The 27,392-nt window shown below is 39.1% G+C and overlaps 1 protein-coding gene across 1 annotated transcript in view; it reads left to right on the top strand.

The window, feature by feature from the left end:
• xkr6b (XK, Kell blood group complex subunit-related family, member 6b) overlaps positions 1-25,918 on the top strand; it is a 49,298-nt gene extending 23,380 nt beyond the window's left edge. The window contains exons 2-3 of the mRNA XM_053489199.1: positions 23,501-23,697; positions 24,214-25,918. Of these exons, the coding sequence (XP_053345174.1) occupies positions 23,501-23,697; positions 24,214-25,187 (1,171 nt within the window). The 3' untranslated portion in view covers positions 25,188-25,918. The remainder of the gene's footprint in view (positions 1-23,500; positions 23,698-24,213) is intronic.
• The last annotated feature ends 1,474 nt before the right edge of the window (positions 25,919-27,392 follow it).

Below are 27,392 nucleotides of genomic sequence, written 5' to 3'. Positions count from 1 at the left end.
CCGTACATGTTTAGTCGTTGAAAAGGTTACAAAGCACTGTCACCTTGTACCTCCAGGGTCTGGGTTTGATTCCCACCTCGGGTCTGTGAGTGTGGAGTTTGCATGTTCTTCCCGTGCTTGGTTGGTTTCATCCCACAGCCCAAAAACATGCAGACAGGGTTACTGGGCATATCCAAATTTTAGTGCGTGTGTGACCATGTACACAGGAAAAGCGGTATAGGAGATAAATGAATGGTCGAGAATTTAATGGCAGATTTGACTGATTGGCTCATTTGATGTTTATATTATGAAAAATATAATACTATTCTTTAGGTGTATAATTGAGTGGTGAAGTCCAAAATTTTATAATGCAATTTCAGTGCAATATAAAAAAAAAGATATGACATTAACATTTAATTAATTGTTTTATTCATCCCTGTAGAAGCCACGTTTTTATTCTAGCGGACACAAAAGAGAGGAGTTGCTATCTTAGTCAGAGACAATCCTTATCTTGATTTTGCATGGCATGTTGATTGTTTTAACAAATTTAGACGCTTTACCTTTTGAAACCATAGCAAATGACTGCTTGTTCAGCTTATCTATTATATGTGGACAAATTAACCGAAATATTCATTAACTCTTGTCACTTAAAATAGCATAATGAAAGCGGGGCAAAGTACTGTGCGCATGACCTCAATTTTGTATCTCATTGTTACATGCATCCGATTTGCTACATCAGCACAGCAAATAAAATAAAAAAAAAAATGAATAAATAAAAAATGAATAAAAGAAAAGAATAATTGTGACTTTATGACTGCTTCTCTCATTTCTGCAGTTCCGCTTCTGCCTAAGCTTCCTGCTGTTTATTGCTGACAATACAAAATATTAGACTACTTCTAATTCATCTTGTTATAACCAGAACCTTTTTAAATTAAGTGCTGTTTTATAGGCTGGTAGGGTGGATTCATGAGAATTTTAATCATTTAATTGCAGAGAATATATTCAAAATATATTAGACAGCCACTACTAGATGTTCATTTGCATCTTTGCTTCCTCGTTGAGTCTAAACTGTATTTTATCTTCCATTTTTTCATGCTTTTGTGCATATGTGCTTTTCATATTAAATATATCTTAATGGAATTAAAACAACATGCATGTTTTTAAAGTCCTAAATCTACTGCAAATGAATAAAAAAGCAGTACACATAAATGTATGGCAACCTCACAGGCATGAACAGCACCTGAGTCATTCTAACAGAAAATCTAATTAAAAATCTCCATAATACAAGTCTGAATATGGATACAGAGCTTTTAAACTTAACTTAGGAACTCTGAATATCCCCTCAGTGATGCGGCAAATACATCGTTTAAAACAATGGCATTATAAGTGTTGAGTATTAATACCACTTCTTAGAAGCAATAACTCGGATGGCATAACCTCAGTTACTGTTTTGTCATATTATAGATCATTAAAGAGTGTAGTATATGTATTGATGGGATTATCATTAATTATAGTCAATGAGCAGTTGGTTTACTGTGCATTTCAAACAAATCATTATGAAAAATAGCAATCGATTTTAATCATTTAAAGAAATCCTAAAACGCACCATGTTGCATGTTTTTTTTCCTTGTACTTGGGCAAATGCTGTGTAGCAGAAACATGCATGAAGTGTGCATGTGTACTTTAGTTTTAAGAAAAATTAACCCTAAGTAAACCACTAACAATGTAAACATTTTTAAATTGAGTCTGATATGCAAAATGCATGTTTATAATGCATAAACTTTAAGTAATCCTTGTTGATGTACATTATCTACAGTATGTACGGTATGTGTACTGTAGTAATAGTGAATGCTGGTGAAAGAAGCATTATACAGTGCGGTTAAACTAATAATTAATGAATCATCATTAGGCCTGGACGATGTGGCAAAAAATTGTATCACAATTTTTTTTTCCATATCAGTCGATATTATTACTGTAATTATTTTTAATGGGCTATTACAGTGCTAGGTTCTTGTTTAATAAACAGCAGGGAAAAAAAAGGTTTAATTGAACCCCTTTTCTTTTTGTCAAGGCACATAAGGATGTAGAGGTACTCATCTTAAATAATTTTTACCTTGAGTTACATTAAATTAAGTAAAGAAGGTAAATTTGCAAATTGTATATATGGACCTAACATTAATAGGATGTAATATATCTGATAGATGGAAATTAAAACTCTTTAGCTCCCTAAGTACAATGTTATAAGTGAACCGAAAAATGTCTCATCTTCTCCCGCATGTTCCGCTTCTGTTGTTGGGTGTGTCTCATTTCAGGACAGAAAAGTATGTGCGCCATAAAACAGAAAATAAATAGTTGTCTTTATTTATGTATGCATAAGATATTTAATTTTTCTAATATATTAATTTTTTTATTATCCTTTGGTCCTGCGGGGGACCATCGTCTCTTCCCTGGGTCACAAAGAATCTTAGGATAGGTTGGGGCGCATGACACCTTTGCACCCTTAAGTTTCAGGGGAAATAAGGCTGCATTTGAAAGAGCCTTCGAAATGTGACAGCTGTAGTCGAGACACTATGACGTAAACAACCTTCAAATGCATGCATCCTTCAAAGGATGCGACTGCCAAAGTGAGACACGACAGTGGACTTGCTTTTAACTAGCATTCCTATCAAATGTTTTAATCTTTATTAAGGACGTCCATCGCAGTATATATCGTTATTGTTTCTTTGCAGTGGCCTAGATCATCAAATTCAGAAAATTTTTAATAAATTGCAATGAAAAGAAGTGCCCGCTTTCAATTTGTTGACACTTTGACACTTTGAAGACTGTCTGTAGATTTTGAATCAAGATGACTGCTTGACCAAATAATCTACTATTCCCGACTCCACTAGATCTGTGCCACTAGATCAAAGTGACTCCAGACCCACTAGCCCAGAGGCATTGCATGCAGTGACGGACATATGCTTAGTGTTGAAAGACGGCCTCAGGCCAGAATGCTGTTCATCTGCCACTGTGAATCTTCCATGTGACAGTACATGCCTAGAACTGGCAACATGGCCCGTGGAGTGAATTATGATGGATGCTGACTCTGGAAACTCTGTCCCAGAGGCACCAAAAAAAAAATGCCCCACAGCACCAACCCTTCTGTTGCTGGAGCTGTAAATAACTGCAAGTCATTACAATATTCTGTAAATTGCAAAAGACGTGTGAAACATGAAATCAATTTTCCTCATTCATTATTCTGGATTTTTTCCCCTCCGAATGCTTGTGCGTGTATGCAAACGTTCAGAGGTGCACTGGCATCTATCATTATCAGAAAGGCGCCAATAAGCCGTGAGAAGGGCGCCCAAAGGCACCTGGGGAGAGGAACACACTATCAGCACGGCTTCAAACGTTACAGATGCGCCTTTAAACGTCCTCTATGCGCTCCTTCTGCGAGAGCTACTGTGTGCGCGACGAGGCGGCAGCTGCTTTTGCTAAACATACACACACATTTTCCCCTTCCATGGAGTGCCATGGTGAGGGTTAAACACGGTCTATCTTCGTATTCATCTCTTCTCTCTCATCCTAATTTACCTCTGTCACTCATTTCCTCCACCTACCCTGAAGAAGCGGAGTAGATATGTCCGGCAGGGCTTGAGAGAAGTGAGGGGCGGGGGTGGACGTGAAATGGTACGGTCTGATAGATGGAGCGGGGGAGAGACTGAGAAGACAGAGTGTGTGAGTGGAATAGCAAAGGAGCCCCGGAGACGAGGGGAAAAGAAGGAGGGGGGAGGGAGGGGGGAGGCACAGAGCCAGAAAATTGCCTTGCTTGTTTGGTGATTAGTTTACCTCCTGGGTTCTTCTTTTCTTTCCGTGGTCTTAGCCGTCTTTTCTGCTTCTTGCTTCTCATGCTTGCTCTCCTGCCCAGATCATCCACCCATCATTCAGTCTGCCTTCCTGTGATTGCCACACTCTTGAGCTCTTGAGCTTCTTCAAATTGTCTCAAGGCTGGAACATTGTACTGTACTCTGACTCAACGTGGTATCTCATATGTCTGGGCCTTATATCGCTTTTAAGACAGAAAAGGTTGCACAGCTGCTTCCTAGTCAACTGATATGTAGAGGCAGGGGGGGAAAATCAGCATAGGTCTTTGTGCAGAACACAGCAATGAAACCAGGCTATTTACAATGACAAATTACCCACTTATAAATGCAGACACCAGCAAAGACTAAAACGCTGCAAAGTTTGTGTGCCTTGCAACTCAGAAAAGGGTTTCGCTTGTGGGCTGTCACTGACTGCAGGCCATCTCCGAAGCACAAAACACCAGGAATCAGTTCTTTGTGGAAGAACTTTAACAATAAGCCATCATTTCTATTTACTCTCTCCAGTGTCAGCATCCTGCACTCCAGTTGGGTCAGTTTCTATAGCTGGCAATCGTCTGAAAGGCAACTAGGTCAAGCTCTGTCTTTTCATCCTGGCTTAGTCAAGCCTCTTGTTTGCTTGACGTGAGCTGTCATTCTTCAAAGGAACAATAAAGCATCTCACACTCTTCCATACAGTAGAAATCCCCATTCTCCTACTTTGTGTTTAAGATCAAAAGGACCTGGCTTTTCTCTCTCCCTGCTTTGGAATGTTACTCTCCAAAACCATGCACTGCAAAAATATCTGGTGAAAATTGAAAATATCTTAAATATAGCTAAATGATTATGACGATTGTTTATAATAAAATTTTAGGAGTTTTAGGAATGGCGGCCCGGTGGTGTAGTGCTTAGCACTGTATCCTTGCACCTCCAGGGTCTGGGTTTGATTCTCGCCTCTGTGTGCATGGAGTTTGCATGTTATCCCTGTGCTTGGTGGGTTTCCTCCGGGTGCCACAGTCCAAAGACCTGCAGATTAGGATAACTGGCGTTCCCAAATTGCCTGTAGTTTAAGTGTGTGTATGTGTTTAAAAGCCCTGCGATGGATTGGCACCCTGTCCAGGGTGTACCCTACCTCATGCCCTAAACCTCCTGGGATAAGCTCCAGGCCCCCCCGCGACCCTGAATACAGGATAACGTTGTATAGATGATGAGAGAGTGAGTGAGTGATTTCAGAAATTTTTGCTATTTTTAGGAATTTATTTTCAAAAGAAGCAATATTGCCAAAAGAACAAAAAAATTACTCACAATTTTAGTATAATTTTACTAGAAATAAGCTTAATAATCTTATATTTGGTTTATCGTTTAAGTTTATTTAACTTATTTTAAGAAATTATAGAAAGGATTAGTGATGGCACTAATTCTTAGTGGCGTCGTGGTTACTACTAGTAGCATTGTGCCCTCACACCTCCGGGTCCGGGTCGATTCTCGACTCGAATTAACCAACAAAAGATCACTTTAAATGCTTAATTTGTTAAACTGCACAGCTCTACTGTTAAGGTAGGGTTTACTTTTTAATGATTATACGATCGAATATTCACATGGAGTGAATAACAACTCAAATGGGCCACCACTTCATCACTGCCATCATCATCATCATCATCATCATCACTACACTTGCTGTTTCAGTCACTCAGTCAGAAAAACGAAATGAGCTAAAACATGTGCTCCACATTCTTTATTAAATTTGTATGTTATACAATCATTCTGTCCTAGTTCAAAGAAAACATTCCTAAGTCCAATATTGTAATTACATTATTAAATTACATTACAGAAATGACAACCTTTACTTCAATTTCATAAGTTTCCTTTCGTTCAGGGAAAAGAACAAGGTACTTTTAATCGTTTTGCCTTGAAAACCAAGAGACAACACAAATTCTTGGATGACCAGGGTGTGAGACAAGTTCTGGTCAAAACAGGTAATATCTTAAGACCAGAACCGAGTCCAATGAGTCTTACAGCCCTAATCACTATAACTTTTCCATTGCAGTGTCAAAATACCACAACCACAAAATCAAGTCACAAACCATTACAGAACATCTGGGGGCTGAAACAAATCTATAATGATTGCCATTATATTTTTTTAACAGGGCAATGAATACCTAGAGTAGCAGGTCACATGGGAAACTTGGCCATGTACAGTAAGGCCATGTGTGCTCTGTGTGGTGTAGATAAATGGAGCAGTTAACAGGACTCGGAGCACAGTGCTAATCCACGACTCATACTGTATGTGTCCAGCCATAGGAGAGGCTTGGTCAAGCCATGGCCACTGTTTTTTTGGCTGGAGAACTATTTTAAAAGGGCAAAGCTTCTACCCAATTTGCTGCTATTTGCAACCCCAGGGCAACAATGCTGTGCATGCGCATATTCTGACTGTGATAAAGGAGTAGCATGTAAAAATCTTTTGTAGCTAAGGAATGCTTCTCAAGAACTAGGACACAAGGACAAAGGCAGACCAGCACTGTATGTCCGAGGTTTGACATACAGAAGATGTGTAAGGTCTCGAAACAGTTCCATACGTGATGGCAGGGTAATATTTCCTCATTAGGAAAGCCAGCACAACTGTGTGGTGACCATGATGACATGGTTCGAGTCTCTCCTCCCGAACCTTGATGCGAACTCATTAATCAGAGGCTAAAATGGCAGTCCGGGTGACAGTGAATGGGAGGTCACGGATGGAAGCAGTTGTGCTTTCGTCACCGCCACCTCCCTCCTCCTCCTCCTCCTCCTCCCTCTCACGACGAGCCCATGGTCATGTGATCAGCAGCCTTGCCACCCTCATGAGCAGGCGGTTGCTAATAGTGACAAAATGTGGCCGTGTGGAGCCAGGCAGAGCGTGAGAGACTCAGCTCCACTGATGACTGGGAGCTGTGAGACTGTGGGAAACACACACACACACACAAACACACATCCAAGGGAGTCAAGCCTTTGTTTGCAAATAGGAAAACACAGCTTTACAGCATTCACTGCTAGAAAATCCAGGTCTATTTATTGCATCAGCATCGGAGCATTATGCATTTAGCGGGAAGATTAATTTAAACAAACCTGACACTAACGTACAGCATGTGTCCAAAAATACCCAGCACATCCTGGAGAGATTTTAGCATTGTTAATTATTTGCGCTGTCACCAAGAGACACTCGTGCTGAGTCCACAGTTCCATTGGTGCATTAGTCACTATATGACAAAGGAAGTTGTTTACTGCCAGTGAGACCTTTAAGGAGCTGTGGTGCTGTCACAACACTGTCAGTGAAGGTCTAATGTACTTAATCTGCATGTCTCTCTCCTTCTACTCTCATTTTCATTTTCCTGAAGAGTACCTTGTGCCTCTCTCTCTCTCTCTGTGTATGTGTGTGTGACAGTGAGACTGGGGGCTTTGTGACTAATTAATTTTGATTACATACTGTAAAAGTGCCCATGTGAAAGGGATTGTGTAGGTAGGAAATACAGGGATGTGCTTATACACACACGTCCACATCATGCATGCACAAATATAGGCATATATCCCTCATTATGGGAAGCACTCACAGGTCAACATGTAGTGACAGGCCATATGAGGGTTCATTAGTGTGAACTGACATTCAGAATAAAACCATCTGAAATACAGTCCTGAGCCATCCCTCATTTCTTCACTCTCTCATCGTCTATACCGCTGGAGCCTATCCCAGGAGGCTTAGGGCACGAAGGCAGGGTACACCCTGGACAGGGCACACACATGTGCACTCATTCATTCACACACTACGGGCAATTTGGGGAATGACACTTAGCCTAATCGACATGTCTTTGGATTGTGGGAGGAAACCCACCAAGCATGGAGAGAACATACTCCATGCACACAGGGCCGGGAATCGAACCTGGCCGGGAATCAACCCCGGACCCTGGAGGTGCGTGGCAACGGTGCTAACCACTTAAATTATAATACTTTTACTGTAACGGACTGCAAAGTGCTTAAAGATAATTTTTGTTTTAATTGGTTGTTTATGTAATAACCTCGGCAGCGACCTCATTTCCGCTCTCGTCTGTTCCAACGACTCAACATTCAGCATCATCAGTATACTAATCACAGACCTGATCATGTCATCATCTGTACCTGTTTCTCACTGGTTCATGTCTCAATTTAAATGGGTTTTATTTATGCTTCAATAATTTATAGGGTATTGTGTGGCTTAACAATAAATAAATAAATAAATAAATAAATTAATTAATTCCTCTGAAACTGGTCAGGTTTAAAACTGGCCTGAAAATAAGAACCAATTTCCAAGTTGCCTGGAGAACTTTTGCTTAAGACGACATGAAAAATACAATTAAAATAGTCTCGTTCTTAAATAGTTTCTTTAGAAGCAAAATATGTAGAAATAAAAGGTGGCTCAGAACCTTTTCACAGTACTGTCTATACAAGTATATAAATAACTTTTAAGCATCTGACTTCATGGCCCTGCATTTACTGCTTTTCCCATGTAATTATAATCCGCCAAATGAATTTAATTTAAGACACACAAACTATAAATTCACTTGAAAATATAATAATTTTTTACATAATAATTGAGCACACATTATGGTCAAACCTATTTACAATATTTACCAAAAAATAAAACAATAGTACTGCATGTCTGTTTGATATTATACAGTAAGGATACTCAAAACTATCTGCATCATTTCAATGGTTTGTTGTACTGGACTTTTTAATAAGATAAAGGCTTTCACACCTGGGGAAACATTCATGAATAATCACAGACATATTTATTTCTGGTTATTGGTTATTTTTATTCCTGGAAATGTGCTAAGGTACAGAGGATGTGTCAGGGACGTGAAATAAAAGAAAAAAAAAGAGACTAACTTAAAGAAGAAGAGAGTCCTTATATCACTAGTCAGTATTTCATTAGAACCATTAATTCGATTTTGTGTTAGTTATTTATGTATCGTGGTGTGTGTGTGTGTGTCTTATTTTGTATTTTGTACAGTACATGGTACAGTATATTGACTAGGCCAGTACAGTACAGTACTGTATTTTCCCGTTATCTCTTTCTGCATCAGTATCATGACACAAATACCCCATTCCCGCTCTGGAAAATTAAGAGACCACTGCAATTTACTCCAGAAAACTTCTAGAATGTCATCAAGAGGAAGATAGATGGGCATAAACCATCAAGCAAAGCTGTTTGCTTTTTTGCAAAAAGAGTGGTATAAAGTTACCCAACAGCAATGTGACAAACTAGTCTAGAGAATGCCAAAATGCATGAAAGCTATAATTGCAAATCAGGTTATTCCACAAAATACTAATTTCTTAATGTTATTTTGTTTACAAACTATTTGCATTGTGTTTTATTTGAGTTATTAAAGCTCTGCAAATACTGCATGCTCATGGGTTATTTTGATGTGTTGTGATGATGTCATTTCCTTTATATATACACTTGAAATAACAATAGTCATATTTTGAATTTAAGAGAAATATTGTCAGCAGTTCATAAAAAATAAAAAAATAACATGCACCTGTGAGAAAAAAAAAACATAAGAAATCAATTCTTTTTGTTCAGTGGTGTCGGTTTTGTCCCAGAGCTGTATATATACATATACAATATATAGCATTCAAATTGCGCATCCTTTTTAGGAGGTAGACTTTAGATTCATCTTTCTGTATAAATCTGGCTTCTGATCCCACACCACTTTTTTGGTGAAAAACAGCAGTCTTTTCTTCTTCATCAATCCACCATGAGTTTTAACGACCATCATGCTTTGCGGGAGGGGTTGCTACATGTATGTGTTCACCATATTGGGGAGGGGTGTATGGGTTAGTGGCTTCGGCCATGTGTGTGTATGGAGTGTGTGTGTGACCTGTTGAATGTGCTCCGGTTCATGCTAAGGCTGAATTGGATGTAGGTGCTCGTGTGAATGTGCTGCTCATGGTGTGTGACAAAATAAAGTACTCCCAGCCATTGCATTGCAACATCCTTTCCGGCAGTAAAACGCTACAATTTGTTTATGGGCTTGAAATCATGAGTGCTGTGAAATTTGCTCCTGTTTCGATGATGTGCTGTTACATTTCTTGGATTTGACACATACCTCTGTCCAGAGCAGCTTATATTTATCTCATATACTCAGCTGATCAGTTGATCAAGGGCACAGCAGAGGCATCACAAAAACTTGGCCATTATGTGTTCCTATTAAATTGGCCATCTACGACATGACTTATCTTTAGCGTGCACTTTATTTGCCACCAAAGAGTTAAGGACTCCTCTCAGGCTTACTTGAATCATTGTGTCTCCTGCCATAGATATTGTGTGGGTTTCACTGATTCATAGAAAGGCTTTTGTGTCCCACTGGGAAGTGTTTAAGTACAAACTGTCTAAAAATGAGGCATTTCCTTGCTTCCTCTGGGGAGGATTGGGATCCTTTAAATCTGCCGCTGTCACACTTTCATAAAAGCCCAAATTGAATTCCGAGCCATTTGTATGTGTTTTTCTTCTCTCTCCTCGCAGTGAATAGGACCGCAGCTATAAATACTTCCGACACAGAGTGCCAAACAGATTCTGTATAATAAGCGGAACCAGAAGAGAGGCACAAAGTCAGTAGAGACGTGGTGGTAAAGAGAAACAAAAGATGGTCGGGAAGTCGAGCTCTCACAGCACATAGTTCAGCAGACATCATTGACAGCCACAGCGATGCTCCTTCTGGACTTCATCGAGTGACTCACTGAATGAGTCATATGAATCCTGCTGCACAAACACACACCCCTCTCATTAATTACACAAACTAAATCACATTCGGATATGCGGACCTTTCATCCCCACCCTTTTCGAGTGAACAGGCTGTTTTTTCCACGAAAACATGCGATATCTTCTGTCGCACACTCACGAAGCTCCTGATCATTTCCACTCGAGTCTGTAATACTCAGGAATTCATAGTAATCGTGTTCGTGTTTCATTTCATTCATAGTGTTCCTTGTGACCATGGATGGCTAGTGGCAATATTAGATGGGAGAGATAAAAGAAAAAATGTTTTAATACAATATCTTTCCATATATAAATAAATTATTAGGGTTGAGTAATGCACTGTATCACACGTATACCCTACTGGCTCCATGCTGTGTTTGCTATAAATATTAAACACGGTAAACTGAAATGTTGTAATTCTTTTATTCTACTTATTCCATTTAGTTTTAGTTCCTCCTCCAATGGGATTTTAGGGAAAATAAGGCTAAGAGTCAGTGCTGGGTGATTGTGATGCCTTTTTTAATAGGTTCGATTGCACATGGTCGCGTGCTGTTGAGCACATTGGGTGACGGGTTCCATCATTTTATACTAATGGAGGTTTTCAAATGGTCAGGTTGTTATCCAACATTCTGGTTTTGGGATTGCCAACTGCAAAGATTTTTTCATGGGTACAGGGTTCAGGACTTTGACCAATTAAATAACATTTGCAAAACAGAGGCAATAGTGCTCGAACCCCCGACGCTCAGAGCCCCGCCTGCCTGAGGCACTACATATGTTCATATACTATATGAAGATTTATTTTTAAAAATGAAATCTAAGGTAGTGTACTGGTTAACACCTCCAGGGTTAAGGGATCGAGTCCTGTCTTACTGTAGGTCTGTGTGCATGGAGTTTTCATGTATTCCTTGTGCTTATTGTGTTTCTTTTGGTTTCCTCCAACAGTCAAAAAACATGCATAATGGGCTAATTGGTTGGAGTTTGTGACTGTGCTTGTGCTTGCGCCCTAATTTGGATTGACACCCTGCCCATCATATACCCCGCCTTTTGCCCCAAGTCTCCTGGGTAGGCTCTAAACCTCCTGCGACCCTGAATGAATAGAAAATGAATGAATGCTGTGTAAAAGATACAAAGAATCACACAACACTTAACAATTAATACAGGTTTAAAAAATCAGATGAACAAGTATATTTAAAATATTATCATAATGGGTAATGCGCTGGTCAGAGTTAGGCCAATTTTCACCTTGGGCTGTACAACGGGCGAAGTGGGAAATAGGATGCTCTCATGTTAGTATTTTGTTGTATACATCAATGTATATGGATATTATGATGGATATCATTTTTTCCCTTCAACTGAGAACTGTATTAAGACTTAGCAAAAATATGTCTTTGAGTTGATTAATCTAAAGCTACTGCTTGTACATGCACTATAACTCATTTACAGGTAAGACATTTTACTTATTATTTGTTTATTTTTATGCGGCTGTGGACATCCATCCTAGAATCCAGCCTCAGGTCTGTATTCTAGGATTTTGCATGTTCTCCCCATGCTTGGTGAGTTTACTTCGGGAACTCCTGCAGATTAGGGTAATTGACATGCCCAGATTGCCCGTAGTGTATATGTGCACAGGGTGTACCCTGCCGTGTGCCGTTAGTCTCCTGGGAAAGACCTGTATCAGGATAATCCATATAGTAGATGAATGTGTAGATAAGTTTGACTCCTTGTGTACATGAATCCCTAAACCACCTTTTATCTCCTTGCCTTTTATACTTTAATTTTCATCCAGACAAGCAGGACTTAATTAGGCAGAAACAGTGATGACCTTGAATCATTAGTCATTAAAGCATATAAGCGGTGGGATACGGATTGGATCAGTGGCATAGACAGGCAGCGCACTTAGGCATGGCCCCTCCAAGTAAGCCAAGTGCAGGCTAGCTAACGAGGCGTAAGCAAACGCTATGATCTCAGCACGAATTATTCATGGGAGCCATGTTTCAGGCCACAGCGCTGCAACAAGATTCAGCGAAGAGCTTCAGACTGACTACATACTCAGATCTGACAGGAAAACCTGTTGTACATACTTGTCAGTATGTGGATGTGCACATTTTATATTAATGTCACCAAATTTATGTTTCACAGGAGTTATGGATCTTTCGGTTTAATTGCATCCAAGAAAAAATATCCCTTTCCCATGGCAAACTAGTAATTCAATTTTATTAATCTCATTCGTGCATTCATTTGTTCTCTCTTATTGTGTTTACTGTTGCTGTGCCTTGATGCTTTGTATCGAGGTCTGAATATAGTGTTGCAATCTGTGTTCAAATGAAGCATGTGTGTACAGGAAAAAAGCTAAATTGCATAACAGTATAAAAACTAGATTTATTGATTTTCACAGGTATTTGAAACTTTTATTGTACTGTTGGAAAAAACATTGCTTGTACTACAATGCATATACACTCACCTAAGGGATTATTAAGAACACCTGTTCAATTTCTCATTAATGCAATTATCTAATCAACCAATCACATGGCAGTTTCTTCAATGCATTTAGGGGTGTGGTCCTGGTCAAGACAATCTCCTGAACTCCAAACCGAATGTCAGAATGGGAAAGAAAGGTGATTTAAGCAATTTTGAGCGTGGCATGGTTGTTGGTGCCAGACGGGCCGGTCTGAGTATTTCACAATTTTTCACGCACAACCGTTTCTAGGGTTTACAAAGAATGGTGTGAAAAGGGATAAACATCCAGTATGCGGCAGTCCTGTGGGCGAAAATGCCTTGTTGATGCTAGAGGTCAGAGGAGAATGGGCCAACTGATTCAAGCTGATAGAGGAGCAACTTCGACTGAAATAACCACTCGTTACAATCGAGGTATCCAGCAAAGCATTTGTGAAGCCACAACACGCACAACCTTGAGGCGGATGGGCTACAACAGCAGAAGACCCCACCAGGTACCACTCATCTCCACTACAAATAGGAAAAAGAGACCACAATTTGCACGAGCTCACCAAAATTCGACAGTTGAAGACTGGAAAAATGTTGCCTGGTCTGATGAGTCTCGATTTCTGTTGAGACATTCAAATGGTAGAGTCAGAATTTGGCGTAAACAGAATGAGAACATGGATCCATCATGCCTAGTTACCACTGTGCAGGCTGGTGGTGTAATAGTGTGGGGGATGTTTTCTTGGCACACTTTAGGCGCCTTAGTGCCAATCGGGCATTGTTTAAATGCCACTGGCTACCTGAGCATTGTTTCTGACCATGTCCATCCCTTTACGACCACCATGTACCCATCCTTTGATGGCTACTTCCAGCAGGATAATGCACCATGTCACAAAACTCGAATCAATTTAAATTGGTTTCTTGAACATGACAATAAGTTCACTGTACTAAAATGGCCCCCACAGTCACCAGATCTCAACCCAATAGAGCATCTTTGGGGGATGTGGTGGAACGGAAGCTTCGTGCCCTGGATGTGCATCCTACAAATCTTCATCAACTGCAAGATGCTATCCTATCCATATGGGCCAACATTTCTAAAGAATGCTTTCAGCACCTGGTTGAATCAATGCCACGTAGAATTAAGGCAGTTCTGAAGGCGAAAGGGGGTAAAACACCGTATTAGTGTGGTGTTCCTAAAAATCCTTTAGGTGACTTTACATATACTGTATAATATATACATTAAAACAGTTAACCAACTGAGGGAGATTCAAGTCAAATGAGGACTTTTGATTGTGCAGAATAACAGAAATGCACTCATTTCAAGGTTTCACTAATCCTTGGACCAAGGTAGAAAGTTTTCCCAGTAACTTTCATCTGGAATGCTGGCCTCCCGGGAACTCCTTTAACAACCCAGACATATGGAAATGGCTTGGAGTGAGGTCAATACTGTAGGCATTTATTAGGCTTTTATTGTCATTTCAACCATATACAGTTCAACGAAACAAAACGTCATTCCTCCAGGACCAAGGTGCTACATACAGTACATGCAACATAAATGAACAGAAACTATCTGACTAACCAACTAGGACATCTAATTTTACAAACCATGCAAATTTTGCACCATAAATTATCTAAATAAATAAATAAATAAATTTCTCAGCTACTATACAAAAGACTTTATTATAGAAAAGATACCACAAGACAACAATGTGATAATAACTCCCAGCTGAGTTCCTTTAATGAGCAAGTGGTGTTGGTGAATGATTCCCACAGACAGATGCGCCTCTTCCGCAAGTTATTTGTTGAATTTGGAGGATCAGGCGTTCCATTCGCTGAATGTTGACGAGAACGACTGCAGTGGGCACCTTGTGGGCACGGGGTTTCATGCCTTCATTTACAAGAAATTTCATCACAATCATCATTGGTTCAAATAGCTATTAGTTGCAAACATGTCACATTTAATACAGCCTACTTAAAGCCCCTAGTGACACATAAATAATAACTTAAAAAAGTTTGGTAACATCTTGCTTATGGAATACATTGTTTTGGCAAGTCTTTAATGTAAATCCTAAATGAGCATTTAAATAGAGTTAATTGAGGATTTCCTATTGTGTTGAAAATCACTATTATTTCAGGGAATAGGAGACCTGGGCATATGTTGGGGGCTTTGTCTCCTAGCACCCCTGACATTTACAAGACTAACAGAAAATGTCAGTGAATGCCAAATGTTACCTCGGGTTATGATGTAGCTCTTGAAAGGCTTGAGCTATTGATCTCTAATTTCTCTTCCATCCCCATGTTCATGTCCGCCTCCCTGTTGCTACTCTTACGCTCTTATCCGGATTACTTGTGCTTCCTCACTGTTCTGCGGACTTAGGCACTTGTTAAAGGTATAACATGCTGTGCACCACACATATGGCGGCTAATATGCAAGAACTGGGTTTTCCCGCTGCTAGAACGTCGCCTATAGTGGCTTAGTAGTTTCACGCATGGCTCTATTAAGTTGTCAAGGTCTGATAAAACACCCAGTGATGCAGCATTGACTGAGGATGTTTCTGATTCAGTTCATCAGTTTGTATCCGACCTACCTATTCATTTCTGTTGAGTAGTAATATTTTTATAGTATAAAGGTTTCCGGGAAATTAATTACAAAAGCTCACTTAGTGTGGGATGAGCAATTTGAAATATATAATACAGTCAGGGACAGCTTTGTGTAAATGGGCAAGCATGGCTACGCTCCCACTGTCTTTCAAATATAATGAGTTGTTGTTTTTTTTTCCTATCCACATCAGAGTATTTGCTGTTAACAAAAATCTTGTCTAGTACAACCACATCACCATAAACACTTATCAGAATAATATAAGGAAGCAAGGCTGGGGCTGATTTTCAGTCTCTCCAGAGAGCAAGGTAACAGCAAATACATCTGTGTTAACTAAATGAACCTTTCATTCAATTCTACCACGAGCAGCGTTCAAGTCAAACTGGGACTTGTAATGAAATTTCTTGGGGATGAAGGCGTAACATTGATTGACATTTTTTCGGAAGACTTCAAGCACATAACAGTGATGAGCCCCTCAGCCGCAGTAAATCGTGAATGATGATCCCGGCTGAGGTGGCTCAGCGCTCACTGCAGTCGTTCCTATGATAATTCAGAAAAAAAAAGAGCTCAGGTTTTTGTGATCTGTTTTGCAGGACAATGCACAACCTTATACTGGCCACCGTCCCATGTGAACATGGCAGGAACTCGAATGGGAGTTATTGCTACATTCCCATACATTCCTGACCTCGCTCCAAGCCATTTCCACATCCGTCATGGTCGTTCCTGTGAATTAAATATAGTAAACAGATAATGTGTTAAAATGAGTGGATAAATGGAATTATGTGATCTGCCTTGCAGCTGGCATTATAGTCAGACATCTTCAGACCAGAGAGTCTATCGATGGCCAGAATTCTTAGAGTTGTTGTGTAAATATATCCTAATAAGCCCTTATAATAAAGAAAAATCACCATATGGCGCTAACCCTGAGGAATTTTCTGGTATTGACCGATACAGCAAGGGTAAGGCTTAAACAAAAATGTGAACTACAGCTTTTTCTTGCCTTCTGGGATAGTGAAGGCTAAGGCCGGGCTATTTCTGTCCATTTCCAAGTTATTGTCTTCGCTTGACTGGCCTCACATCATTATCATGAACCAGGCTCTTCTGTTCCAGCAGAGATTTCTCTGCACTACAGACGCTAGTGTGCAGGCAGGTTTTCTCTGTCTCTTCAGTGTCGTGAGTCAAACTAAAGAGCACTTCAAGTGCAAGCACGGGTAAAGGAGAGAATTTCAAGTGGCAGGGGGAAAAAAAAGATGCATTCGTGTTTTCTTTTTAATTTTTCCGGAGTAACACGTAGTTTCCTTTGAACTCACTCTTCTAAGGAGAACATGCTTTACTGGAGCCCACAATGAAGCCTTTTCGATACCATTGTTATTGATGTTTGCCACCAAATGTTCCTTGCTCTTTTTTTTTCATAATTACCAGCTCAGATTGCAGCCATTACGTTCTGCCACAAACACAAAGATGATTATGGCTCTAATTAGCCACATCTGAGTGCAGAGTGGCAGGGAGTGATTACGTTTCATTCAAAAAACGTTCTGGTGATAAATTTCTAAAGCATAAAGAAGTTTAAATGGTTCTTGTAGGACTCAACAACATCCAAGGAATTAATTGCTGCGCGCTGTATACAGGATAAAATTGTTGTTCACATTTTTATGGGCCATAAAACATGTATTATTTATTAAATGCACTGATCCTGTGGGCTTGGTGTTTAGCACTGTTGCCTTGCACCTCCAGGTTCCCGGTTCAATTCTTGTCTGTTCTCATTTTGTCCAAATGCTCCAAGGGTTTCTTTCAGGTACTCCGGTTTCCTCCTACAATCCAAAAACATGCAGATTAGGCTTATTGGCGTCCCCAGATTGCCCGTAGTGTGTGAATGAGCATGTGTGTGTGGGTGTGCCCTGCGATGAATTAACACACCATCCAGGTTTACATTGCATCCAGAAAGTATTCACAGCGCTCACCATGCTACTGGAATGGTTAGGATTTCCTAAAAAGTCTGAGCTTGTAATGTTGAACTGTATGCATTTCAGATAAAAACGTAGTGTAATGTGTTTAATTGCAACAATTAATGATGGAAATGCATAGTAGTCTATCACACACACACACACACATAACTACACACTCAAAATATTCTTAGCATTTCCTGGTGAGAAACAAACCAAAGAACCCTCAGGAAGTATGCGAGTGTTTTATTAGTGAACACACCCGTACTGCTCGAAGTATATGCTGAAACATTATGCATGAGGCTAACGGCTAGACAATTAGAATGATTTTATTCTCATGATTTTTCTTAACAAAACAGCCAAAGGAGTTAGTGTTTATATCATGTGCTTAGTGCATTCTCTGGAAAAAAAAATATATATATATATATACTTATCTTTGCAACTATACAAACTTGGTTCTTTGAAAATTAAATTAAAGAAGTACATATTAAGAAAAATCCAGGCCTTTATTTACAGAGAAGAACATTACTTGTCACCAAACAAACCTAATGATCCAAAGTCTATACATGTAGTAAGTGTTAATTTGTGTAAACTATTTCATTTCTGTTAAGGCATTCTTTAAAGGTGAAAGGCATCACATGGGTAAAACAGTAATCTGCGTCTCTCGCTCTCTCTTTCTCTTTTTCTCTCTTACTCTGTCTATTTTTTTTTTCTTTTTACTGTGCAGTAGTTAGTGTGTAAACAGCAAGTGCCTCAGAGCAGATGGCTCAGTTATGGCCACCAGAGTAACAAGGCTGCTGTTGGCTGCTGCCGCAACACTTCTAGCTGAAAGGCACACGCTCCTTTCAAGCATTATAATGATTTTAATTTTAAACATAATAATAATAATAATAATAAAAACATGTACCAATCATAAGTGATATGATGATCCATGGAATGATGTATGTATGTATGTATGTATGTATGTATGTATGTATGTATGTATGTATGTATATACAGTCTTCATATTACATAAGCAGCATTTTCTAATTAGGCCATCCTGCAGTTGGGCAAAAAAATATATATATATTATTATATATATATAAATTTGGTCATAATGTTAAATTATCCTTACTGGATTATCCTGGACAGGGTGCTAATCCATTGCAGGGCACACACACATACACTAAGGGCTATTTGGGAACGCCAATTAGCCTAAACTGCATATCTTTGGACTGTGGGAGGAAACGCACCAAGCACAGAGAGAACATGCAAACTCCATGCACACAGAGACGGGACTCTGGAGGTGCAAGGCGACAGTGCTAACCACTACACACACCACTGTGCCACCTCAATTAAAATATTTAAACCTAAAATGGTAACAACCATCTGTGTAATTGATAGTACAGGCATTTGATTTATTATTTAAAATAAATAAATAAATAAAAATAATTATATATATATATATATATATATATATATATATATATATATATATATATATATATATATATATATATATAGCGTTTTCAAATGTTAATTCTATTTTCAGGGTTCATTTACATTTTTTTTATATTTTGTGGAATCATATTTTGTTGAGTATTATTTTATATTTTGCTAAATCACAATTCTTTTTTTAATAGGTTTGACCATAAAATGTCATCTTACTATTATTAGTTATTATGCACAATCAAAGAATTTGAAAATAGTAATTTCATAATTCAAGGGTAAAATCCACTAAAGCAGTAAATAAGCTCAGGGCCATAGCTTTAGAAATTTCTTAGAAGTTAAACTCATAGAATTTTTTTATATACATGTATAGTCCTTTGCAAAAGCCTTTGTTTCTTCATTTTTCAAAAAAGCCAGACTTCACATTCAAAAAAAAGCCAGAATTGGAACAGTCTTAAAAAATATTTATTTCAGGCATCCTGAAAGCCTTTTTTGCTTCTCATTTAAGGCCAGATTTTCAGTCCAGGCCCTGTACCTGGGCAGGTCGAGAGGAATGTTTTTGTTTGTTAAGCCACACAGTGAAAGTTTGTGAAGCCACAAATTATTCAAGCATAAAAACCATCTACCTTAAGGCATGAACCAGTGAGAAGCAGGTGCAGATGATGACAGATGATCAGGCCGGTGATTAGTATACGGGTGATGCTGAATATTTACAAGAAGGGAACAGACAAGAAGGGAAATGAGATTGCTGCTGGTGTTATTACATAAATAACTGATTTTAAAATAGTTTCTTTATTCACTTTGCAGCCTTTCACAGTAAAACATTTGTTCATCATTTAATTAAAATTAATTACATTTAATATTAAGAAATAAAGGGCGGCTCAAGAATTTGCACCATACTGTACATTATAGAGATTTTTATCAGCAACCAATAAAAACCTTTATAACTGTTTACCTGTTGGTCTTTTCAAAATACTATAGTGCTTGAAGATGTATATATATATATATATATATATATATATATATATATATATATATATATATATATATACAGTACTGTATATATCCCTACATACTGTATACAGTATTTTCTTTTGTTTGAACTGCTGTCCAACTGGCTATAGTGAGACATCTGTATGGGAATGAATGCTTTGTCAAACAAGCCACTAGATAATTATGGGGCTTATATAATGTAACTAGACAGCTCTCTATCTATAGATGTTCCATCTGTAGCCATGCCGACTAATCACACCTAAATATAATGTTGTATAGAAGCATGTTTGGGAAATGTCTGGTCTGAGACCGTTTCCTGAGCTTCATATTACTGCATGTTGCATCTTACTGCTCATTCCAAGTAGACATAAACATTTTATTAGCAGATCGTCTAATTTAGTTTAATTTTTTTTTTTTTTACGTGTACTGTACTACACCATGCAAGAAGCGCATCAGTCTCAAATCAACTCAAATGACTATGGCTGACTAAGAAAGAAGAAAAGGCAGAGGGATAATACTCAGACAACATGAAAGGGTGAAGCATGAGGAGCATGTTGGATGAACAGAATGGAAAAAGCAGACATGAGAGGGATGAGACGGGCTTCAAGGCTGTCAATCTCCTGATCAACACAAACATTACATGCACATTATTCTCTCTATTTTAAGTACTGGTGTAGAATACAAAATGGCTTTTTTTTTTTTTGTCCAGTCAGGGTTTTTTTTAACCAAGCAAAAAGCATATTCATTCATCAAGTCTAAAAAGTTGAATAGCACAGTGTTCATATTTCTTATTTATTATTAATCCCTTTCACACTTGGTGTATAGTCTTAGAGCTTATAAAGGAAAAGCGCTCACCTAGTTTTAGCAGTTTATCCGATCAAATCCCATCTATGACACAACGACCCATGGCTATTAGTCAAGACTGCAAAAATAGTCTGTGCTCTCTGGGTGTGAGCAATAGCCTGCTCTCAGTCCCATGTCAACCACAAAGACCCCAGCCAATTAAAAACATCTTCACCTCATGTACAGTATGTGGAAAAGAAACGGTTGGGTTGTAGAACCAGGTGATGCAGCATGTGCAGTAGTTCATAACATGTCAAAGAGGACATTTTTAGCCTTTATACTCCTTGTTTGGTAGTTGTCAAATAATTTGGCAGGTTACCAAATGGATAAGGAAAATAGTAATAAATGTAAAAAAAATAAATTAAATAATAAGCACTATTTACAAGACAATACATGTGATTTATAATTCACACATAACAAAAAACAAGTGAAAGTCTGTTTAGAGTTTAGTGCTCTAGCATTGGATCTTCTACAAAGAATGATTTTATAATTCCTTCATTTTATATTTAATATCTAATATCTAAAGTCTATTTGAATCTGACTTGTGAACACCATGTAGAGAGAAAAGGCACCTTCTATCATGGGCAAACATAAGTTTCATTTAAACTGATTTGAGTTTAATTAAAGTATGAAAGTTGTTCAAATCAAACCAGGACTTTGACCCATTGGCCTGCCTGCTTCATGTCTGAAGCACCGGCCTCCCAGGAACTCCTTTAATAACCCAAACATGTGGAAATGGCTTGAAAAAGGTCAGGGGATGTGGCAGTATCTCCTAGACGATTTCCTGCAATCTTAAAGTGGTGATCATGAATGATGGTGTGTACAGTTTCCACAGACAGATGCATCTCTTCCCCAAGTTGACGACAAATTATCCATCGATTTTCAAGGATCAGGGGATCCAGTCGCTGAATGTCCATGGGAATGACAGCAGCTCTGGGACACCTCTGCAGGGATCATCATTCCTGAAAAAATTTGCACATTTCAAATGTTTTACTTTAGATAAGCATCTCATCACTGTCCTGTGCTTTTAGTCTTTTAAAAATGTCAACCGGTTTTACACCTTCATTCAAGAGAAATCTTCATTCACGTCATAGCTTGATTAGATCACCCCTCATGCTGTATTCAACCTGATATATCATAATTAGTTTATACCTCTAACTCCAGCCCGAAATATGAAATATGACTGTAAACTGCCAATGCAAATTAAATTTGAGCGAAGTATCAAGAATAAATTAACAATTGTGAGATTTTCCAAGTGTTTTCTGTACATTTACACATGCTTTTTAAAATACAAACTTGGAACATACATGGCAGCCCCATAATTACCCAAAGGTGAAGCCTCAGTCTTTAAATAGCAAGTCTCTCACATCTGGGAGGCAGGATTTTCCACTGCCTCACTGTGAAGCATAAAAGCTTAGTGGACTCTCTTAGCGCTCTCTTCACAGGCAATTCATGGAAGTATTAGTGAATTCTATAATTATAATAAGAAAATATTTGCTTAAGAATGACTGATGTTGTTTGCTTTGTAGAGCAATTCCCTGAGGAATGGTGAGATGATGATAATCTCCAAAGAAGCAGAGCATTGGCCTCAGCTGGGTATCACATTCAGCATATCTTGCAAAGAAGTGAAATGTACCCTCTAGTGGTGCCTACGATGCACCACAGGTATTTTGGGGTTTTGGCTTTAGTAAGCTGTAAGCTGTCATTCACTTCACCTTGACCTCATCATCGTATTTGAAAATAATGATTCAAGATCAGTTGCTTTCCTCTGGTGACTGTTGTACTGCCCTGCAATGGTTCCTCAGAGGTTAAATTAACACCAAGCTCTCAGACGTCTGATCTCAGACTGTCAACTGCAGATGGTTGCTAACACAGAACCCTCTGTCTCCTGACTGCCCAGACAGATGCCTGCCTCCTACTGGCCATTTGTGTGTTGGCAGGATCCTCTGGAACCTTACACACCAAACACACCCACTCAGCATGCGCAAACTACACTACAGTAATCACAAATCAGTATATAATTGCACATTAAAAAAAAAGCCTGATTTTACTGTAATTTCAATGATGGCAAAATTTTCTGCATGCATATGAACACAGTCAAACACAGGAGAGCTGAGAAAGGAACTGGTAGGGTGTAGACCAGTGATCACTGATTGCCCGATTAAGCAGTGATATGTGGGTCCAGCAATCACACTTTGATGACTGCTGCTGACTCGGAAGAACAAAGTTATTTAATATTATGGTTCATGTCAAAAATATAATGATGCAACATCTACATGTGACCACCTAATTTACAGATACTGTCGTATAAAAGTCTTATTTGATGCTGTGGTAAAACAGTACAGAGGTAAATGCAATACCATAAATTATTTGCAATTATGTGCAGATATGTGCATTGGTCCTGGAGGAACGTTGTTTCGTTTCACTGTGTACTAACTGTATATGGTTGAAGTGACAATAAAGCCTACTTGAACTTGAACTTGAACTTGATATCAAAGCTTATGGGATATGGGATGAATATGAATATATGAATATGCCTTCAGTTCTATAATTTACTGTTTTTTTCTCTCTCTTTCTTTCCTTTCTTCATATTTATGACTGGTATAATTCTCTACTGTTTCAGTCTCAGTCTGTCCCTTCTTTCTTTTCCTTGTGCATCTGCATTCTGCAGGTATATCCGGACCATGTACCTGGGCATACAGAGTCGCAGGCAAAAGGAAAATCAGCGACGTTTCTATTGGGCCATGATGTACGAGTATGCTGATGTGAACATGCTTCGTCTCCTCGAGACCTTTTTGGAAAGCGCCCCACAGTTAGTGCTCCAGCTCTGCATAATGATCCAGAAGAACCGTGCTGAGACGCTGCAGTGTAAGGAATGCCCCAAGGCTCAGTGCTAGGACTGCTGACATTCCTGCTTTGTGTTACATTTAAACTGCGTCTGTGTTTTTGCAAACATGAAGCCACACTGCCCTAATTTGTGTTACTAGATAAATTGTTATTTACAAACTAATTTTATTTATAAATAAAATATTTACTGTATAACAGCTTAAAGAATATATGCTTAGAAGTTATCTTTAAAATTATGCATAGTGTAATTTTGTTTTACATTATAGAGGTTTCCTATGCAATATTTATTTAAAATAGTTTCAGTGTGCCTTTCAGAGATATGTCTAATTGATTATACAAATTGCATAGATAAGTTTTGGTTGTTGATTAGAAAATAGTTGAAGAGTCACTTTTTGTGCATAGTGTGCAAATGTTTTGTACGAGGCAAACCTTTGCCCACCATTCAGTATGCTTCACACAACAAAGACATGTACGGTCAGTTTTATTCTCTTTGCTTGTTTGTCTTCCTTCTGTCATTCCTCCCCACCCTCACTGCAGGCATGTCAGCCGTTGCCTCTCTCTTGTCTCTCTCCTGGGTGCTGGCCTCCTACCATAAGCTACTGCGTGACTCTCGCGATGACCAAAAGAGCATGAGCTACCGAGGAGCTCTAATTCATCTCCTGTGGCGCATCTTCACCATCTCCTCACGGGCACTTTCCTTTGCCCTCTTTGCCTCGGTTTTCCACCTCTACTTCGGCATTTTCGTGGTGCTACACTGGTGTGCTATGGCCTTCTGGGTGATTCATGGTGGCACCGACTTCTGCATGTCCAAGTGGGAGGAGGTGCTCTTCAACATGGTGGTTGGTGTAGTGTACGTCTTCTGTTGGTTCAACGTGAAGGAAGGCAGGACTCGATACCGAATGATAGCCTATTACTCACTGGTGTTGGTGGAGAACACTGTCCTGACTACCTTGTGGTATGTCTACAGAGACCCTGTCACCACTGACTCATATGCCGCATCTGTGCTCTGCGGCGTCTTCCTGTGCTTCGCCTTAGGAGTGGCCTGCATGGTCCTTTACTATGGGGTTCTGCATCCTATGGCTCCCAGGCTGAGTATCCTAGCAAGCTCCTGCTGTGCTGAGCTCCTCTGGGGCCTCCCCCTGCCACCAGAGGCTGAGCCTATGGCCCCAACTCCAGGGCCTCGTGGCTCTCAGGCCACTCCGACTCGAGGCATGGCCTCAGGGGAATACGGAGTAGCCGAGGAGGCTGCCACGGATACCTGCTTGCCTGTATTCCAGGTAAGGTCTGTAGAGCCCACTGATGCAGCAGGCCGGCCCATTCCTCCCGAGGGGCCCCTAATTAAGATTGACATGCCCAGGAAGCGATACCCAGCCTGGGACGCACACTTTGTAGACCGCCGTTTGCGGCGGACCATAAATATACTCCAGTACATTAGCCCTAATGCAGTGGGCATCAGGTACAGGGATGGGCCTCTCCTCTATGAGCTGCTCCAGTACGAGTCCTCCCTATAAAGGCACCCCCGTTCCCCTCTCTTATTCACACACACGCACACACACACACACACACACACACACACACACACACTGCTTCACCTCTCTCCATTTGGGTGCTTATTTTCTTCAGTTTGATTCAGTAATTTAGCCAAGTTCATAGTATTTCAAAGGTCTACACAGAGACAATGTAACATTTATTTTCACAAATAAAGAGAATATTATTACAGATATGGAGAACTAAGTCAGAAATAAGCAATCCTTAAATGGGGCCCTAGTCATGTGGATGTGTGCCACCAGTATCTATCTATCTATATATATGTTGGATAGTGTCTTTGTCCCTGTTGAATCTGAGATGTGCAAAGTCTCAAGGGAATGATGGAGGACCATCGTACTCATTATCTTAATTTTCCTACAGTTCCTAGTAAATATTTTGTGCCTATTTTAATTATGAGTGATTGTAATGAAACCGAAAAACAGATCGGCACTATCTATCCAGCACGTAAAAGAAAAGCACACGATGAGCGTAAAGTGTTCAACCTTTTTTTTTTTTATTGGAAAAAATATATTAAAAAGTTTATAAGTAGCTCTTTACTGACCTCTGTTGAAATCTGACAAAAATTTGAGAAAGTTTGTGTACCCATAACTGGTTTAATTTCACTTCCAATAATAAGATATAAAAAAATCCAAATTAAGATGAACATCGTTTCAATCACTAGGACAAATAACACTGCCATAAACTGTTTAGTAAATAAAATGGCCTTAAAATATTAAATGCATTGCGGATTTTCTTTTCATATGCGATTCTGGATGGAGTAAAATTCACCTGCATGAGTGTTAGGCCATTTTGTATGTTCATTATGTATTATTTGTCAATGTCCAATATATAAACTGTGCACACAAAAGCTTATTTAGTTATTAAATGTCATGTCTGTAAGTATGGAAATCCCAAAGATTGGATGGTTCAGGGTTTTAATTAACAAAACGGTGGTCAGTAAATAAATAAATAAATAACAAAAAACTGTACCTTATAGCTTAAAATAAATGAATACATCTATTTATTTACATAAATAGCGGTGCTGTGATTAAGTTCTAAGATTCCTCCATCATTCCTTACTCTTGTGAAGGTTCCAATTTGGATGCCTGTTAAAAAAAAAAAAAGAAAGAAAGCTATGGGTGGCCGAAGTTTTGTCACCCGTGCACTGTTCTTTCTATGAGTTTTTCATTAGGAAGCTTTTATTTTGTTGGTGTGCACTTTTAAAAACACACAAAAAGAAAGGATTATTTTTATTCTAAAGGATGCATGCTATGGCTGTGTACTTTGATGAATAATTGGGTTCTCTGTATGTGCCAGCCAGTGCGTGAGTGTTTCAATGGTGCTGCTCTTTTGCAAAATAACTGTAACAGTTTCGTGGCGTTATTGTCAATCTCTCTTGTACATAGAGCAAAGTATACTAAAAGGGAATGTTGCGTGTGATGAGTTTGCTATGAGGCTTGATGACACACATATAAATATATATATTTATTATTATTATTATTATGATTATTATTAGTTGCACAACACAAAGTGTTTTTTTTATTCCGTGCTATAACGTTTAAAAATTTGTTTCTAGCAAGATTTTTCTCAGCAGCTTAATAGGGACTTCTACTACTAATTATAACAATAATGTAGGATGCCAAGGTTCCGTGCAAAAATAGAGACATGGGCTACTACAGACCTCTTTGTGCCTGCTGTGATTTCAGAAGCAGACTTCAGACTGGTTGTAGTGGATGGGGTGATGGGGTTTTTTTGCCATGGATGGAAAAGAATGACTGGACAGACGATAACGTGTATGTCTTCGCACACACGTTTTCTATCCCACTGATCTTCAGGTCAGTTGTCCAATGTTTCTGCTCCATCCTTGGTTGCTGCTTTGACCCTTCCACCCTTCTCATGAGATTAAGATTGGGTATATTCTGATGCAAATATTTTATCCCAAGACAGCAGCCAGTAAATCATTCGTACCAGAACCAGTACAGTTTCACATCAACATGCTCCTTCAAAACTTAGAGACTTTTGTTCTATTCAGAAGAATAATACGCTTTAGCAAAAACCAGCCCAGCAAGTTTAAGCTCTAGAGTAGATTCAGTAGCATTTGTGTGAATTGTGTAATATCTATCGCTGGCTCCACCCGATGAACCCAGACGCCAACGGCTTTTCTCGGTGCTTAGCACATTGTCGCACTG

This window comes from Clarias gariepinus, chromosome 27 (assembly GCF_024256425.1).
Source record: "Clarias gariepinus isolate MV-2021 ecotype Netherlands chromosome 27, CGAR_prim_01v2, whole genome shotgun sequence".
NCBI lineage: Eukaryota > Metazoa > Chordata > Actinopteri > Siluriformes > Clariidae > Clarias > Clarias gariepinus.
The sequence above is the reverse complement of the archived record's forward strand: the minus strand, read 5'-3'. Positions and strand labels throughout refer to the sequence as shown.